This window comes from Trachemys scripta, chromosome 10 (genome assembly GCF_013100865.1).
Source record: "Trachemys scripta elegans isolate TJP31775 chromosome 10, CAS_Tse_1.0, whole genome shotgun sequence".
Lineage (NCBI taxonomy): Eukaryota > Metazoa > Chordata > Testudines > Emydidae > Trachemys > Trachemys scripta.
This window is the reverse complement of record NC_048307.1, coordinates 37,080,240-37,096,005: the sequence shown is the minus strand read 5'-3', so window position 1 is coordinate 37,096,005 and position 15,766 is coordinate 37,080,240. Positions and strand designations below refer to the sequence as shown.

Here is a 15,766-nt window from a genome sequence, read left to right as displayed (position 1 = left end):
AATTGGCTGATTTGCACCAGCTGAGGATCTGCCCCCACAAACGTACACATTTTCTGAGAGGATATAAGAGGGCCTTTGGCAGCAGGGCCGGCTCCAGACGCTCTGGAGAGGGGCGGCACGTCCAGGTTTTCGGCGGCAATTCGGCGGACGGTCCCTCACTCCCGCTGGGAGCAAAGGACGTCCTGCCGAATTGCCGCTGCAGATCGCGATCGCAGCTTTTTTTTTTTTTTTTGGCTGCTTGGGGCGGCCAAAACCCTGGAGCCAGCCCTGTTTGGCAGTGACCTTGGCTAAGACCAGTCTGCAGGTGGGGGCTGGTGCATTCCAGCAGTGGCTGAATAAACCCAAAGGGCCTGATTCTCACTGTGTCACATCAGTGTCATACCAGTGAAATCAATGATGGTGTATCAGCATAAACATGATGTAACTGGCAAATTAGACACTTTGGTTTTTCATGGAACTCCAGGGTTGGAATCTCCTTTCATACTGTATGCATATGGAAATCCATTAGCAAGCCATGCACTTACTCCTTACCTATACCAGTATATATGACAGAAGAATCTGACCCTCTATGTCCAATGCTTTTGCTTTCCCTTCAGGGTGACCTGAAATAGGGTGGAAGATGGGAATGGGGGAAGTTAAGTCAGAAGTTCTCTGGCCTGTGCTATGCAGGAGGGCAAACGAGATGATCACAGTAGTCTCTTTTGGCCTCATAATCCATGAACTGACACCAGGCTAGTTTCAGCTGCTATGGATAGGAAGGGGACTGAAGAGCTTAGACTAGTCCACACCCAGGTATAGCGTGACTGAGCGAAGAGCTGAGGACTTGCGCTCGGACACTGGGAGCAGGCAGGGCATGGAGCTCACCCCCGAAAGTGAAGAGAGATCAGAAACAATGAGACACAGGAGAGGGGCCCTGACGGAGAGGCCTTTTGCTTATATCCTCTGAGCAACTTCAGACCTACCAACACTGGGCTCATCCTCCACTTCACTCCTCTTTAAAGGCTTGTCCTTACTGTGTTACTTTTAATTAACATTAAGGACACACACATCCCCAGGCACACCCAGGCCTTCACGCACACAAAGGAACCCATCGCAAATATACACTATAGACAGGAGAGTCTGTTCACGCTATATATATATACAGAGTCTCTGGGGAACAGTCTGAAGAATGTGCATAGGGCGGGGACTTTAGTAAGCGACAGACACAAAACCCATCATGGTTTCAAACACTTCCCCTTCTTCTCCCGCCGCTGCAGTTTCCGCAGGCGCCGGGTCCAGGCATCCCGCCATTGGATGACCAGGCTGTTCTTGTCAGCCATGAGTCCTGGCCGGTCAGTGGGGTTTTCGCTGATCCCCATGACAAGGTATTTTCTGCTGATTTGGATCTTGGGGCACTTGCAGGCCAGGTCTTTCATGTGGATCCACAAGAAGTTATCACCACGCTTCACACGCTCATCGCGGCACTTGTAGACCGAGAGGACGTTGACAGTGAACTTAGCCCAGTTGGCCACTGTCTCCATGTCTAAGACATTCACTTGGACAACTGGGGGAGAGACAAAGAGAGAGTGGAGCAAGATTCAGCGATGATACTCTCCTCCCCGACCCGCTTGTTCTGGCAACAGGCAAATTTCCATGGCTCAATCTTTGCGGGATTGTTTCTGCTCTGACAGGGGAACCATCCACCCTTTAAGAAAACACTCTATCCTGTTTCACTGCAGCTTCTTGATGGACCAGTTCCATAAGATCTAGTTATGTCTTCTCACCACAACACTCGGTGACTTGGCATTAGAGACGCTTGGAATTTTTTCATCAGAACAGTTTTTGGGGATGAGAAATGGCTTTGTGATGAAATCAAAAATGCTCACAAGACATTTTTCAGTAAAAAAAATTATAGTTTTGGTAAAATTTCCCACAAAAAATGAAAAAAAAAAATCACCAACTTTTTTTTTTTTTGTTTTTTATGAAAAACTGGAAAATTTACCCCCCTCTCCTCCCAAACTCATATCAATTTTCCAAAATTGCCAGTGAAAAGTAATTAGCATTTTTTGACCAGCCTTATTCAGCACGGCTATCCCCATGCTTCTTAAAGCAATAGGCCCCCAGGGCACAGCTGTCTGTGGTCCAGAGGATGACTGGGACTGCTGAGTGCTCAGAAAAGGCAGACTTCAGGAGCCTACTGAGCCTCCAAATTCCACCTGCACTGCAGGAGGACAAGATGTTGCTTAATTTTCCTTTTCAGACACGCTTTGCTAGTCAGTGACATTCACCCTGCTTTGGGACTGTGATATGGTTCTGAGGTTTGCTGGCCAAACATGATTTCATCTCAGGCCAGGTGCATGAGGAAGGGGCAGGACGGTGGCGAAACCAAAGTGGAAAGGCAGTGATTTGGCCCTGGAAGACACAGGGCAGCAAAAAGAGCTGGAAGGCCTGATTCTCCCTTCACTGACATTGGTGTTAATTGGGGTTAATTTTGTTGAGGTTATGCTGGGGTAAAACCTGTGTCAGGTTTCAGAACGAGGCCACATTAATGCCTCAGACCTCCCCAACCACAACCCAGTGACGGGACTCCCAACAAGCAGTTGTAGCAGATGCTTGGCTGGATGAGCTATGGGTGGTACTGGGTGTTTGTAGCCTGTGACTCAGGAGATGTGCACTCAGTTCCTAGCTCTGTCACAGACTCCTTCCATGACCTGGAGCCAGTCACTTACAATCTCTCTGTGCCTCAGTTCTCCATGGGGAGAATGTTTCCCTGGCTCTCAGGAGTGTTGTGAGGATAAAGTCATGCCTATTTGTGAGGTGCTCATACGGGGCCCATAGGTACAAAGAGCAGCTCAGGGATTGAGGAGGAAAATCAGGGGTCACCCTAAAAGAAATAGCTGGAAAGTACCTGGAAATTAGAGTTTTGTGGCTCAATAGATATTTGCTGGTTTAGTGAGGTGGTCATGCCACTACTGCCCAGAAGGGCTTAAAACAGCCCTGGGAGAGGGCTGTGGTGGGGAAAAGCTAGGCTGATTGGGGAAAGCAGCCACAGATGGGGCCACGCCCCAATCAGGCCACAGCTGGCCTGATAAGAGGGCTGAGGGCCAGAGGCTGAGAAAAAGAGAGACTCTCTCTAGCTCCTGAGAGAGAAGTACTGGGCTGCTTGGGACCTGAGAAGGGTACCTGAGGTGGAGCAGTGCTGGGGAAGGGCAGAGGGAGCTGGGGAGCTCCAGCCTAGTAAAACCCCAGGCTGTAGGCCTTGCTAGAAGACCAAAAAGGGTACTGGAGCTGCAGAGGGGCAGCCCAGAGACAGGCAAAGGCAGCAGGTCCTAACCCCCGTTGCCGATGATGAGTGGTTTACAGACTGCAGTTTGCCCCAGTGAGAAGGGGCTAGATGATGACTGGCAGTAGCCACTGAGGCAAGGTGGGTTTAGAGTTTTGGGGGGTTCCCCTGGGAGGGGAGACCCAGAGTGAGGGGGTACTGCGGTGGGCAGGACCCCTGGGCAAAGGGCACCGAGGTCTGGGAAGGACATGGGGCTAGCGGCAGGCGAGACACCGGCCTGCAGAGGGTGCTCCGGGCTGGAAAGAGCTAATTCCCGAGACGGACAGCAGGATGCGCTGTGCCGGTGAGTCGTTGCCCCGCTACAGCCGGCTAAAACAATTTTGAATTTTTCAACACTGAAATGACCCACATTTAGAATTCCTTTTAAGGGGGATCTACAAGCTCCCATGAGTCTATTATAAGCACGTATGGCACAGGTGGCTAGCTGGAGCCCTTCCACTGAAAGTCCTGAGAAACATAAATGGGTTAAAGTTGCAAGAAAGTCTAGCTGAATGGAAGGGGTAGTTCTGGTGAGCTCTTCTGTCTCCAAATTCCCATTCACTCCAGCCTCCTCCCCCACCCCCTGACTCAGAGCCATCTGACAGCCATTTCTATTGCTCTCCACCTTGCCAAAACCATCTTTTCAGATGGAGCCAAGGGTTCCTGTAGAAGATCAATCAAACAGCTCTCTCCAGTAAACCTCCCTCCATGCCCGAGTGTGAATGGCCCCGTGTCACAGTGATTAACAACGTGCAGTCAGCATCCGCCCAGCCTGGCCTCACAGTGGCGATTCACATCAGCTTTCTCCCAAGACCCCTCAGACAACAAGAGTACAGAGAAAATGTTCTTTGTAAGGTATCTGGCAGGCAGGGAGGGACAGAGGGGGAGAGGGCATGGAATGGTTTAAAAGGTTTGCTTTAATGAATTTCATGCTGGTGGAAAGGCCAGATTGATAGCCCCAGAGACCGAAGGTCTAACTTTGCCTCCACAGCAGGTACCAGACGGGCAGTGGCAGCACTAGCTTCCAGCACTCCCTCATTGGTGCACTTCAGCACTGTAGACGGATGGCCTCAAGAAGTGAGAGGCTCACCTAGACTCCATGTGTATTCGGGGTGAATTTGGGGAAGGAAGGCTTCCCTTGAAGTGTCTGGAAAATTGGCCCCCTTCATTAAATTAAATTAACTCTGAGTAATTGTAGCCCTGACTTCCTGACTGCAGATGCAAATCAGAGAATGAAAACACCAAATTTTCAGATTCCTGCCCGCAAGTGCATATTCAAGCCATCGGACAAGACAGCCTTTAATTTTTAGCATCTCTACCAACTAGGGTGCTGATTGCTATCTCTTACAGTGAGGGTGAGGGTCAGCTGAGGAAAGACAGGGGATGTGGACACCAGTCCGCCACTGGCCGGAGACCACCATGGGCCATCAAACTGCCACCAGATGGCAATGACTTTTGGTCACTGCTGACCTTGGATGCCTCTCTGTGAGCTGCTGGATCTCTGGCTAGATTGAGGCCCAATAGGAGAGGACCAGAGGGTGGGGGAAGCTTGGATGGAGTGAACACAGACTGAATTCCCCTCCCACGCCAGAAAAGTGCAACCCATGTAGGGCAGGGTGAGATGTTCTGACAGAACAGGGCGGGACAGTCTAATTCTGCTCCCATCCCAGGACTGGGCTCGCCCATCCAAGGCCTGGCTGCAGGTGTCTACTGGCCCTTTTCCTCACTCTTCTTCCCTGCAAAGTTGACTTCAGGAAGGAAGAGCTGCTTACCATAATCCTTCTTGCAGTATTTTTTCATATTAATCTTGTAGTTGCCTTTGGCTGGCTTGCAGTACGAATCACAGTCTGCAGAGAAGGAACAGAGCAAACTAAGCGCTGAGTAGTTTCAAACAAACCCCATACAAGCAAAACCATAACAACCGGGGGAAGGAGAGGCTAGGGGAAGTTTGCATCTCTCACCTGCGGCACTGTATGCTGGCATTAACAATGAATCACCCACCTGGGGCAAGGACCAATAAAAGGCAATATAATTTCATACAGCAGGTTTCAGACAAACTGAATCCTCAAACGCTCTAGAGCGTTTGAGCCAGATCCTCAGTTGATGAAGCTCCTCTGACTTCAGCTGAGCTCTACCGATTTACTGCAGCTGTGGATAATAAAACTGTAGAGCTAATAATAAATAACAGCGGTGGCTGAGAGAAATCAAGAGGCACAGATTTTAAACTCTTCAGACAGGGACTGTCTTTGTATGTGTTTGCACAGCTTCTAGCATAATGGATTCTGACTGGGTCTCTTGGGATAATATTTGAGAATATTAAATAATAATAACCATAAGCAAGGGAGAAAATGTATCCTCAGCTTATATTTGAGATGGACAGGGGAGTAATAGAGGCAAGGTGTCCCATGTGGTAGGAGCAGCAAAAGAGAAGGTTCTTGCACCATCAGTAGCCAGATTGTGAGAATGAGGCTGATGCTAGCTAAATAAAGGAGCTGGGAGAGAGGCCCAGAGAGGTCAGATCTTCAGCTGATGTAAATCAGCATAGCTCCATCAAAGCCAACAAAACTACACTGAGTTACACCAGCTGAGATTCTAGCCCCATGTCCCTTAGGATGTGCTGGAGAAAGTCCCAAAGAGGGAGTTAGAACACATTGTGCCAAACTCACGTAATTCCACTGAAGTTAAGGGTATTACTCCAGGGATGAACTTGGCCTATGTAGAATCCTTTTGACCTGTATTCTGATGCAGACAGGAAGTCAGGGGAACTGTCTATGGCATGGGATGGGATCAAGCTTCCTCGTAAGTGTGAGGAGGCAGGAGCAATGCAGTTCTGCACATGCCAGGCTCTGGAGCACTGGGAAACAGAGGAGGGAGTTTCAGGAGTCCAAGGGAGAGGAGATGCAAAGGGAGAGGTGGTGAAATCCAGGCAGAATCATACAGGAGGAGTGCTGCAGATCTGCAAATATGGGAGATGTGGGAGGAGAAGGAGATTGGAGTCCAGGGTAACACCAAGGCTATGAGTATGGAGACAACAGGAATGGCAGAGTCCAGCCATAGATAGGCACATTTGAACACGTTCCATCTCCCCACCCCACAGCACACCAACAGTGTAGGAGGCTGCTCTGCTGCAGGAGGTGTTTCCCTGAATAACCTGAACACGCTCCACCTCCCGCCTATGGGGAGCATTGTGCTGCTGGGATGTGGCCGGGGAGGTGTCCTTTGTGGACGTGCAGCATCATTCCAGATCTTTGGCACAGCACAGGGCGTTGCGCTCCCTGATCTGGCCACATTCCATGGGGCTGGGCTCATGCCGTAGGCCAGCCTTTTTATGCCTATTGCTGGAAGCCACAGCTTTGTATGAAGAGCAGAGCAGTTCTGGAACCTTTCTCCCCAATGTCTTTGATCCCAAGGATTTCCCAAAGCAGCCCCTTCTTCATTCCTTTCTCCTGCCACCGTCCTTTGAACAGCTCAATTTGTCTCTCTCCACACATTTTGCTTAGGTTGTGCTTTTCTGAGCCCATCTTTCTTCCTCTCTTCCCTTCTTGCAGATTCTCTGTCTAGCTTGGCTACATTTCCCCTGGGACAGGGCAAGCAGTCAATGAAGTTCTCTTTGTTTGTGGGTTACCAGAGGGATCGGAGAGAAAGAAACAAAACAAAACATCAACCTCCCCGTGCCAACTTCCACAAGAAAAAAGGAAGAAAACCAGAAACACAAATGGACCCCGGATTCTGCTGCTCTCTCCCTTTCCGCCCTGCTCCCTTTTATTCTGGCCTTTGTGCTGCTGGCTCCAAATTTGTCACTGATAAAAGCCACTCAGCACGAAGCTAATTCCCCAGCAAAGGGGAGTGAGTGCTGTCCTCTACCCCAGCTTGCCCTGCCCACCTCGGCTGGGCTCACAGTGCCCAGGGGCCACCGGTCTTTTCCTGATTCGCTTTGTTCTCCTCTCCCTTTTTATTTAGGGAAGCACAGAGCCACACTTTGGCAACTTTTATGATAAAGACATTTATGCTGGGTTTTTCCATTTCTCTCCCTTCCCTTTTTGAATGAATCTAGTGCTGACAGAGGATGCTTGATTGCCCATCCTGGGGCCTGAATCCCTTTCTTTATTAACAGAACAAATACAGTCTGGGCAGCAGCAGTGCAAGCTTCCTGCACATCCACCGCCACCAATGGATCTGAACCGTGACTCTAAGGCACAGCTCTAGAGAGAGAATAGAGTTCGTTCTCCACGGCCCGTTCAGTCCTCGGCTTCTCTGCTGAGTGGGCAGCCCGAGTGCCCTTGGCAATGGTGGTTTGGGATGTGGACCTTTCTCCCCTGGGAAATGGCCTGAGATGGCCAGCTCATTCCACACAGGCCATGGAGCTGCTGCCAGATGGGGCTGACTTTCTGACAGGGGTGACATGGGACAGAACTTTATTATGTTTATGCCTTATGGGCAAAATTCACTCCTGTGCAGAGCCTATTTTCAGGGCTTTAGTGGACTTTTGAGACCTTGTGCAAGGAGTGAACTTCACATCATTTTTAACTGTTTTTGGAGAACTGCTCAGTGCTGCTTCTGATCTTGCTGATACTGGCTTTACCTGTCCTGAATTATTCCAGTGGGCTGAAATCTGCTCTTGGCTAAACCAGTACAAATCTAATCCAATTTAGCCATACTGTAGATTTACATCAGTGGAAATAGGAGAGAATTTGACTGGTTGATCTTACCTGAGTTACTCTTGATTTACACCAGGGTTTGAAAGACCAGAAGAAAGCCCATAATGTCACTGCTATTTTTTTAAATAATGATAGCAAAACTAAACACAACAACATAACTTGAAGTAACAAGTCTACCTAAAAATCTGAAGGCTAAATGTGAAAGGAACAATGGGCAGATTAAAAGTACAGGAACTTCTCCATAGTAGTTTAAGAAATTCTATGGGTCAGATCCTTAATTGGCGTAAATGACTATATTTGGACTCTTTCGTGAGCTAGTTATTCAAGCTAATCAGTTGGAAAGTCTTGGCTCCTATATAGGAGTTATTTCAGGCCCAAGTGCTCCAGTCGTGATGAGCAGATTTCATCCCATCAGTTTGGTTGTGTTTATGCTAGAGCGCCCCCGCCGCCCCCCCCCGCCCCGAAAATGGATTTTCCATTCCACAAAATCTTTGGAGAGCTTGACCTTTTTTTCATCCCAAATGAACAGGCAAAGCCAAAATTTCACAAATTTTCAAAAAACAAAATTTACATTTCCCCCCCAGCTTAACCAAAATTTTGTTTTAATTTTTTTAAATGTTTTATTATAAAATAAAATACATTTCAAAACAACATGTCTGGAAGTTTTGACATTTTTTAAACGTTTTTCCCAAAATGAACTTTTATCAAAATTGATACAATTTTTCAAAAAAATTATTTTCATCATGATGGCATTTCTCAATGGCAAATTATTTTGATGAAAAGTTTTCACCCAGCTCCAGTTTATAGGGCACATGTGAAATGCACCAATTTAAGATATTGTGATTTAGCAACTGCCCCAGCTTCTCCGGTGTGTTAGGGCTGCTTTGTACCATTCTGCTTTAAAGTTGGTTTATTGAATCCTGGGAAGCTCACCAGTGTAGGTATAACACACACACACACCGTCCCTCCTGCCATGGTGGTGAGCATGGCTGAGGCAAGGAGGGCAGCTCTGAGACGTTGCTGGGGGGATGCTCACATGTGGGCTAGGCTAACCTGGGTGCTCAGACCCAGGTACTGATCACCCAGGTTAACTGGGCAGTGTAGCCATAGCCTTGGTGTTCAACGTCTGTCCTTAGGCTTCAAATGCAGCATTCAAGGAACCCACAAAGTGCAGGTTTGTCCAGAAGAGGATTCAGGGTGAGTCAAGAATCCCACTGCAAGACCTCATGCCAGTCTCTGCTCTCATTCCTTGATCAGATCTGTGTCACTAATGCAGTGGGGCGCTAAGGGCCCTGTCAGGACCAGCGCCTCACTGAGCCAAGTACTGGCTGTATCTGCAGGCAGACTAACTCTCCAGGGGAGAGAATTCACAACAGTAAGTATCAGAGAGCAGCACCAGTCTGGGCAGATGGCACTGGGACTGGTGGCAAGAGCATAGCACCGAATCACATCCAGCCACGGGACAGGAAGTTGTCCAGAAAGCTGAAAGGAGAGGAGATGCAAAAGAAGGAGGGGGCAGTGCTCGATGGCCATACATGGCCTAGTGTTAGTCTGATTACAGGGACCTGGCTAGGTTCCATCTACACTATAATCTTTATCGGTGTTGGAACAGGGTCAAGTGACAACTGTGTTGTAACCAATCCCCTAACTGGGTTGTAATTGTGGCACACATGGGGTCTACGAGAGATTGTGATGAGTGACAGTTTGCTAACACCTCTCCCTGCAGTGAGCCAGTTGATTATAGTCCTGGGGCAAAGCCCTGGTTGGGGAGAAGAGGTTCATGAGACGTGCAGAGCAGACGGGAAGAGAAGGAGAGACAGAGCAAGCCTGGCAGCTGAAAGGGCTTTGTAGAAACAGAAGTTAAAGCCAACGAGCACTGCCAGGGAGATCTGGCCTGAGAAAGAGCCATAAATCTGAGCCTTTTTTTTTTCTGGTATAATAATAATGTTTTTAAGTGCCACAAGATGTAAACTAATCTACTTAGTTAGAAAAACATGTTTCTAGGGAATTGAGCGATTTCTCTTGAAGAAACTGGGAGGGTTTCAGAGGAAAAAGCGAAGTGCTTTAAAAAGACTAGAAATTATTATTAGTACTATTATTTGTAAAAGCTATAAAGATTTCCCAAAGATCACCCCCCCTTCACTGTGCCACCCCACCATTCCGTCCCAGTCTCCCCACACACAATGCTACTAGAAGCTCATCAGCTGAAGATTAAGCAGGAACATAACACAGAGGGCTGGGGGCAGCATAAGATGCGGCAGTGGGGGAGAGAAGTTGGCAAGTGGGAGGAATGAGAAATGATGGGGGAAGTGGGTGGGGGAGACAGTGGATAGTTTTCAAAAGTGACAGATTTTTAAAGGTATTTCAGTACGTAAAGATGCAGATAGGCACCTAATGGAATTTTCAAAAGTACTGAGGTGCCAAACTCCCTTGGAATCCCATATGACTCCTACCTGCATCTTTAGGCACCAAAATACCTTTAAGAATCCGGCTCCAAGTGTTTTAGGATCCCATCTCCCATTATCAGAAGGGACACAGACACTTGGAAGCCCAAGTCTATGGGCATTTTTGAAAATGGGACTTGGGCTGTTGAAGATTTTCCCCAGTGTCCCAAGATAGAAGGAGGAGGAGTGAGGGAACAGGAGGCTAGAGAGATGAGAGCCTCTCTGCTCTGGTGAAAACCCTGATTCAGCCACAGGCAGCCAGCATTCAGCCCTGCTGCCCTGGGGTAGCCAGTGCCCCCAAGGTGTAGGCAAGGATGAGCTGTGCTTGAAACAGAGATGGAACCTGGTTAGCTCAATGAGAGCAAACCCCGGCTTGTCCTTGCCTACAGGTAAGAGGCAGCACCGCTGCATACACACTGACTGCTGATCTCCAAGAGCTGCCTCAGGCCTATTCCCAAGTGTAACAAGGCAGGAAGAATTGGGGATGAAATGCAGACAGAGTTGAGAGATGGAACAGAGTGGGAAGGATGACTGAGGAGAGGGAGGCATGTAGCTGAGTTTGGGGGGCAGCCAGAGACCTGGTGTGACGGGTGAAAGATAAAAACAAGAGAATACACCAGACACGAAGCACACAGGTGACATCTTCACTCTCCCTGCAGCCTCCCCACTCAGTCCTGGGTTTTGAAGAAAAAAAGAAAAGAAAGAAAGAAAACTGCTCTGGATTTATGGTCCTGATTAATATAATAAAAATGTGATTATGAAAGAACGGAAATAGTGTTTGGAATTAATAATTTAGGCTGTTTTTAACCTCTGTTTTGTGCCGAGGAACATTCCTAGAATATAAAATTAATTTCTACTGCATTTTATGTAAGAAACTTAAAAAACCCAAGAAACCCTCATTATTTATCTCCCCTCCCCTCCTCCCCCCTTCTACCACATGGCCCTGAGTCTCAGCTGCATTCAAACCATTTGATACTGTTCTGGTCATGGAATGTGGCCTTGAAGTGGGGGTACATATATTTTACCGTCCCTTTGCACTACCAGAGCAGTGTAACAGCCGCAGTAGAAGTAAGACTCAGGCCCCATGTGGGAGGGTATAGTTGGGTGTGACTGCAGTCCAAGCTGACATACTGGAGCTAGCTTTTACCAGTGTCACTTATTTTGTTCGGGTGGGGTTGGAATAAGTGCTGTTGGCAAAGGTGCAATTTTACTAGAGCTTGTATTGTGGCAGCTTCACTTTTCCAGGCCCCAGGATTTTGCCAGTACAGCTATGTCAAGCACAAATACCACCCCGACTGATATGGCTACGTCGGCAAAAGGTTGTAGCATAGACCTGACCAGCAACATGGGCGCATAGTGCAGACAAGACAAGGAAGTGATTTTTCTCTCACGGACACTGGTGTAAATCAGGAGTGACTCCACTGAGTTAACTGGAGTTACACTGACAGGAGAGTCAGGCCCTGGGCTTATCTCTTTCTGGGATTACTCGTTGTGCTGGGCATGGTGGAGACACCGCTCCAGGACACTGTGGTGCTGAGCCTGTGAGAGGAGCAAGAGAAACAAAAGGCATGGTAGGGACGGGACAGAAGAGTAGAGGAAAGAGTGCAGGGTGCAGCAAATCTGTTCCAAAGACAAAGCAAACAAAGGCCTCAAATCAAGTGGATTTCTGGCCCCATGAGCCACGGCTGTGCTACACCCTTTATATCACTCCTGAAGGGTAACCCTATAAAAGTGTCAAGAGAAGTTGGACGGCCATCAGAGGAAATGTTTCACAAGCACCTCTCTCACTTGCCAGCTCCCAGAGCATTTTTTCCTCTTCCCAGCTCCCTTGAAACTTCCTGGACGTGGTGTCATACACGCTAAGGGGATTTGGAAACAGGATCAGTTTAAGTCTGACTGGCTCCCCAGATATCATCCAGGTAGAACAGGAACCCACCCACCTGCCTCCCCCTATAATAACCAGCCTCCCCACCAGAAAAAGAACATGTAGCTCTGAGCTTGGCATTCCCTCCAGGATGAAGAGGACGTCTGGGAGCTAGGGGACCATACACGGAGTCAACTGTTGCCAGAGCTGAAGAACAGGTGTACACAAGTGTGTGATGGGGGAGAGTTGACATTTGGGGAGGGGATGGTATGAGGGAGTCCTGGGGCGGGGGGCACAACCCCATTGCCTACCGTGTGGGTGACACTAAAACCGAAAGAACGAACCCTTCCATGTGGAAAGGGAAATCAAAGCAAAGGGACAGCAGCCAAATCCAATCCACAGCTGACGTTCCCTCTTTCTCCACTGGGTGAGGTATAAATGGGCCCAGTGCAAATCCATCTACATTCCCGGGGTACAGCACGCAGCCTGGCTCCAGTGTAGCTAAGCCACCAGTGCTGGCTGGGACAGAACTGCCAGGGGAGCTGTGGTGGAGATGAGGGTGAATGGACGGGATCCCAGCTGTGGGTGAAGGTGAATGGAAGGAATCCTGGCTGTGGCTGTGGGTGAGGGTGTGGATGAGGGTGAATGGAGGGGCTCCCGGCTGTGGCTGTGGGTGTGGGTGAAGGTAAATGGAGGGGATCCTGGCTGTGTGGGTGGCTGTGGCTGTGGGTCAGGGTGAATGGAGGGGATCCCGGCTGTGGCTGTGGGTGAATGGAGGGGATCCCAGATGTGGCTGTGGCTGTGGGTCAGGGTGAATGAAGGGGGTGAGGGTGAATGGAGGGGATCCCGGCTGTGGCTGTGGGTGAATGGAGGGGATCCCAGCTGTGGCTGTGGCTGAGGGTGAATGGACGGGATTCTGGCAGTGGCTGTGGGTGAGGGTATGTCTTTGCATGCAGAAGAGGGAATGCTGTTTACATGGCGTGCTCCCTGCTAGATCCCAACCACTCATGGACCCAGGTCTGGTGGCTAGTAGGGGATATGGGGCCAGCTGGTCTCTAGTGGATACTTCCCCCTAATGCATAGGGCTCTGCAGTGTAAGTCACTGCAGACAGCCTAAAAGGTGTAAACAGCCCCTGCCCCAGTCATGAGGGATGCTTTTGGTAGCAAAACTCTTGCAGGACCCATGTTGACAAGCGGAGGAAGGCAGCCAGGCCACAGGATAGAGACAAGAGGTCCTCGCAAGACTGTCCCATGGATTCCCTGAACCTTCGACCTCATCCATGGGAGCAAATGCCTTCACATCCAAGGAAACTCCAAGACGCACTGCTCTGCATGGGAAGCAGCAGCATAGGGCAGAAATTGCCCGACTGTTAATAATAAATAACTTATGATATTCACATAGAACCATCCATCTCGGGGCACATGACTTACGAGGAGAGGCTGAGGGAACTGGCGTTATTTAGTCTGCAGAAGAGAAGAGTGAGGGGGATTTGATAGCAGCTTTCAACTACCTGAAGAGGGGTTCCAAAGAGGATGGAGCTAGGCTGTTCTCACTGATGGCAGATGACAGAACAAGGAGCAATGGTCTCAAGTTGCCATGGGGGAGGTTTAGATTGGATATTAGGAAACACTATTTCACTAGGAGGGTGGTGAAGCACTGGAATGGGTTACCTAGGGAGGTGGTAGAATCTCCATCCTTAGAGGTTTTTAAGGCCCGGCTTGACAAAGCCCTGGCTCGGATGATTTAGTTGGTGTTGGTCCTGCTTTGAGCAGGGGAATGGACTAGATGACCTCCTGAGGTATCTTCCAACCCTAATATTCTATGATTCTATAGCACAACACTTAGGGACTTCCTTTGCTGAGACATGTGCTTCATCAGCCTTGTATTATGGCATAGCACCTGGGTACTTTGCACATTAACACACTACTGGATCCACTCTCCCACAGGACAGCACCCAGCTGCCACTGGCAATAAGACATGCCATGCACTGAATTATAGCATGGCCTGCAGGAAACCTCCAGCACTAAGACCTGACCGCACTACAGCACTCTAGAAGCTCTAGCACTAAGACACTTGGATCACTTCCGTTATATGTCAGGCCCTGGAATTCCCACCACTGAGACAGAGCCGCAGCCCCTTGGAGGCCCGAGCCCCAGGACACAGTTGGATACTTGCCACTATCTTACAAGTACCACAGCTGGACACATCACTCACCACTGCAAATCTCCAGAATCCTGTGCCAAAATCCTGTGCCTTTGATATGGGGATAAGCTCTCATTGGGTTCTGCCTAAAGCTTCTGCCTGTTCTGTTTGCATAAGAGTGAGTTTTTTCTTTACAAGTCCATGAAAATGAGAGACTCCCAGTGCTGGGGAGAACCAGGCACAGGGCAGGCAGATCACGTGCCATTGCCGGGGCTGGTAAAAGCTGGGCAGCGGTGCCACAAGTGCACTGGCAGGTTGGGGATGTCCCAAGCAGCTGTGGAGTCAGAGCTGATGCCAGTGGAGACCGGGGAGTGCTTTGCACCCACTCACCCACCCAACAGTGTGGAGTTTTCTTACATGTCCTAGAATTTAAGGCCAGAAGGGGCTCATGGAGTCTGACCTCCCACAAAGCCAGGCCACTAAACCAAATCACTGCTGCAGTACATCCAATAACCTGGATTTGACTAAAGTATTCCAGTCTCTGGAAACTAAACTATCTTGTGCCACAGGCAGAGATCAGGAGGGACTGAGGTGCCACCATTGCCCAAGGCCCCTATATGGCAGGGAATACATTTTGTGAGATATCCCCAGATGATCGTACCACTAGACCACTAACACTCGCTGTGACACTCTGTACCTCGGGGAGACACCCTACACCACCATGTTCATCCTTATAAAATGAATGTGTGGTATCCAATGCAAAGTTTGTCATGTTGGGTGTCTTCAGAAGGCTCATGATGCCCTGAACATTGTTGTTACTGTAATGGTATAGTAATTGTTACAGTAATGTTATAGTAAGGTTATAGGTTATAATTTAATGTATGTAGTTATGATAGGGTTACCATATGTCCTCTTTTTCCTGGACATGTCCGGCTTTTCGGCACTCAAACCCCCGTCCAGGGGGAACTGCCAAAAAGCCGAACATGTCCGGGAAAATGGCGGCTCTGCTCCTCCCCTGACTCTTCGGCTCTGTTTAAGAGCCGAGCTGCCCGAGTGCTATGGGCTTCAGGCACCCCCCTTGCCTCCGGACCCCAGCCGCCGGCTGGGCACTTCCCCTCCCGGGCTCTGGCGGCGCAGGGTCCGGAGGCATGGGGGCTGCCCGAAGCCGGAGCGCTCAGGCAGCTCGGCTCCCAAACAGAGCCGAAGAGTCAGGGGAGGAGCAGAGCCTCCAGTGCTACGGGCTTTGGGCAGCCCCCATACCTCCGGACCCTGCGCCGCCGGAGCCCAGGAGGGGAAGCGCCTGGCCGGGGGCGCAGGGTCCGGAGGCATGGGGGCTGCCCGAAGCCTGAGCGCTAC

The 15,766-nt window shown here is 49.5% G+C and overlaps 1 protein-coding gene across 3 annotated transcripts in view; it reads right to left on the bottom strand.

The window, feature by feature from the left end:
- Window positions 1–208: 208 nt before the first annotated feature.
- The window catches only part of NTN3 (netrin 3), an 88,796-nt gene continuing 73,238 nt past the window's right edge, over window positions 209–15,766 (bottom strand). For all 3 annotated transcript variants that reach the window (XM_034784453.1, XM_034784454.1, XM_034784451.1), the window contains 2 exons: window positions 5,074–5,148; window positions 209–1,543 (listed from right to left, as the gene is read on the bottom strand). In XM_034784453.1, the coding sequence (XP_034640344.1) occupies window positions 1,215–1,543; window positions 5,074–5,148 (404 nt within the window). In that variant the 3' untranslated portion in view covers window positions 209–1,214. The remainder of the gene's footprint in view (window positions 1,544–5,073; window positions 5,149–15,766) is intronic.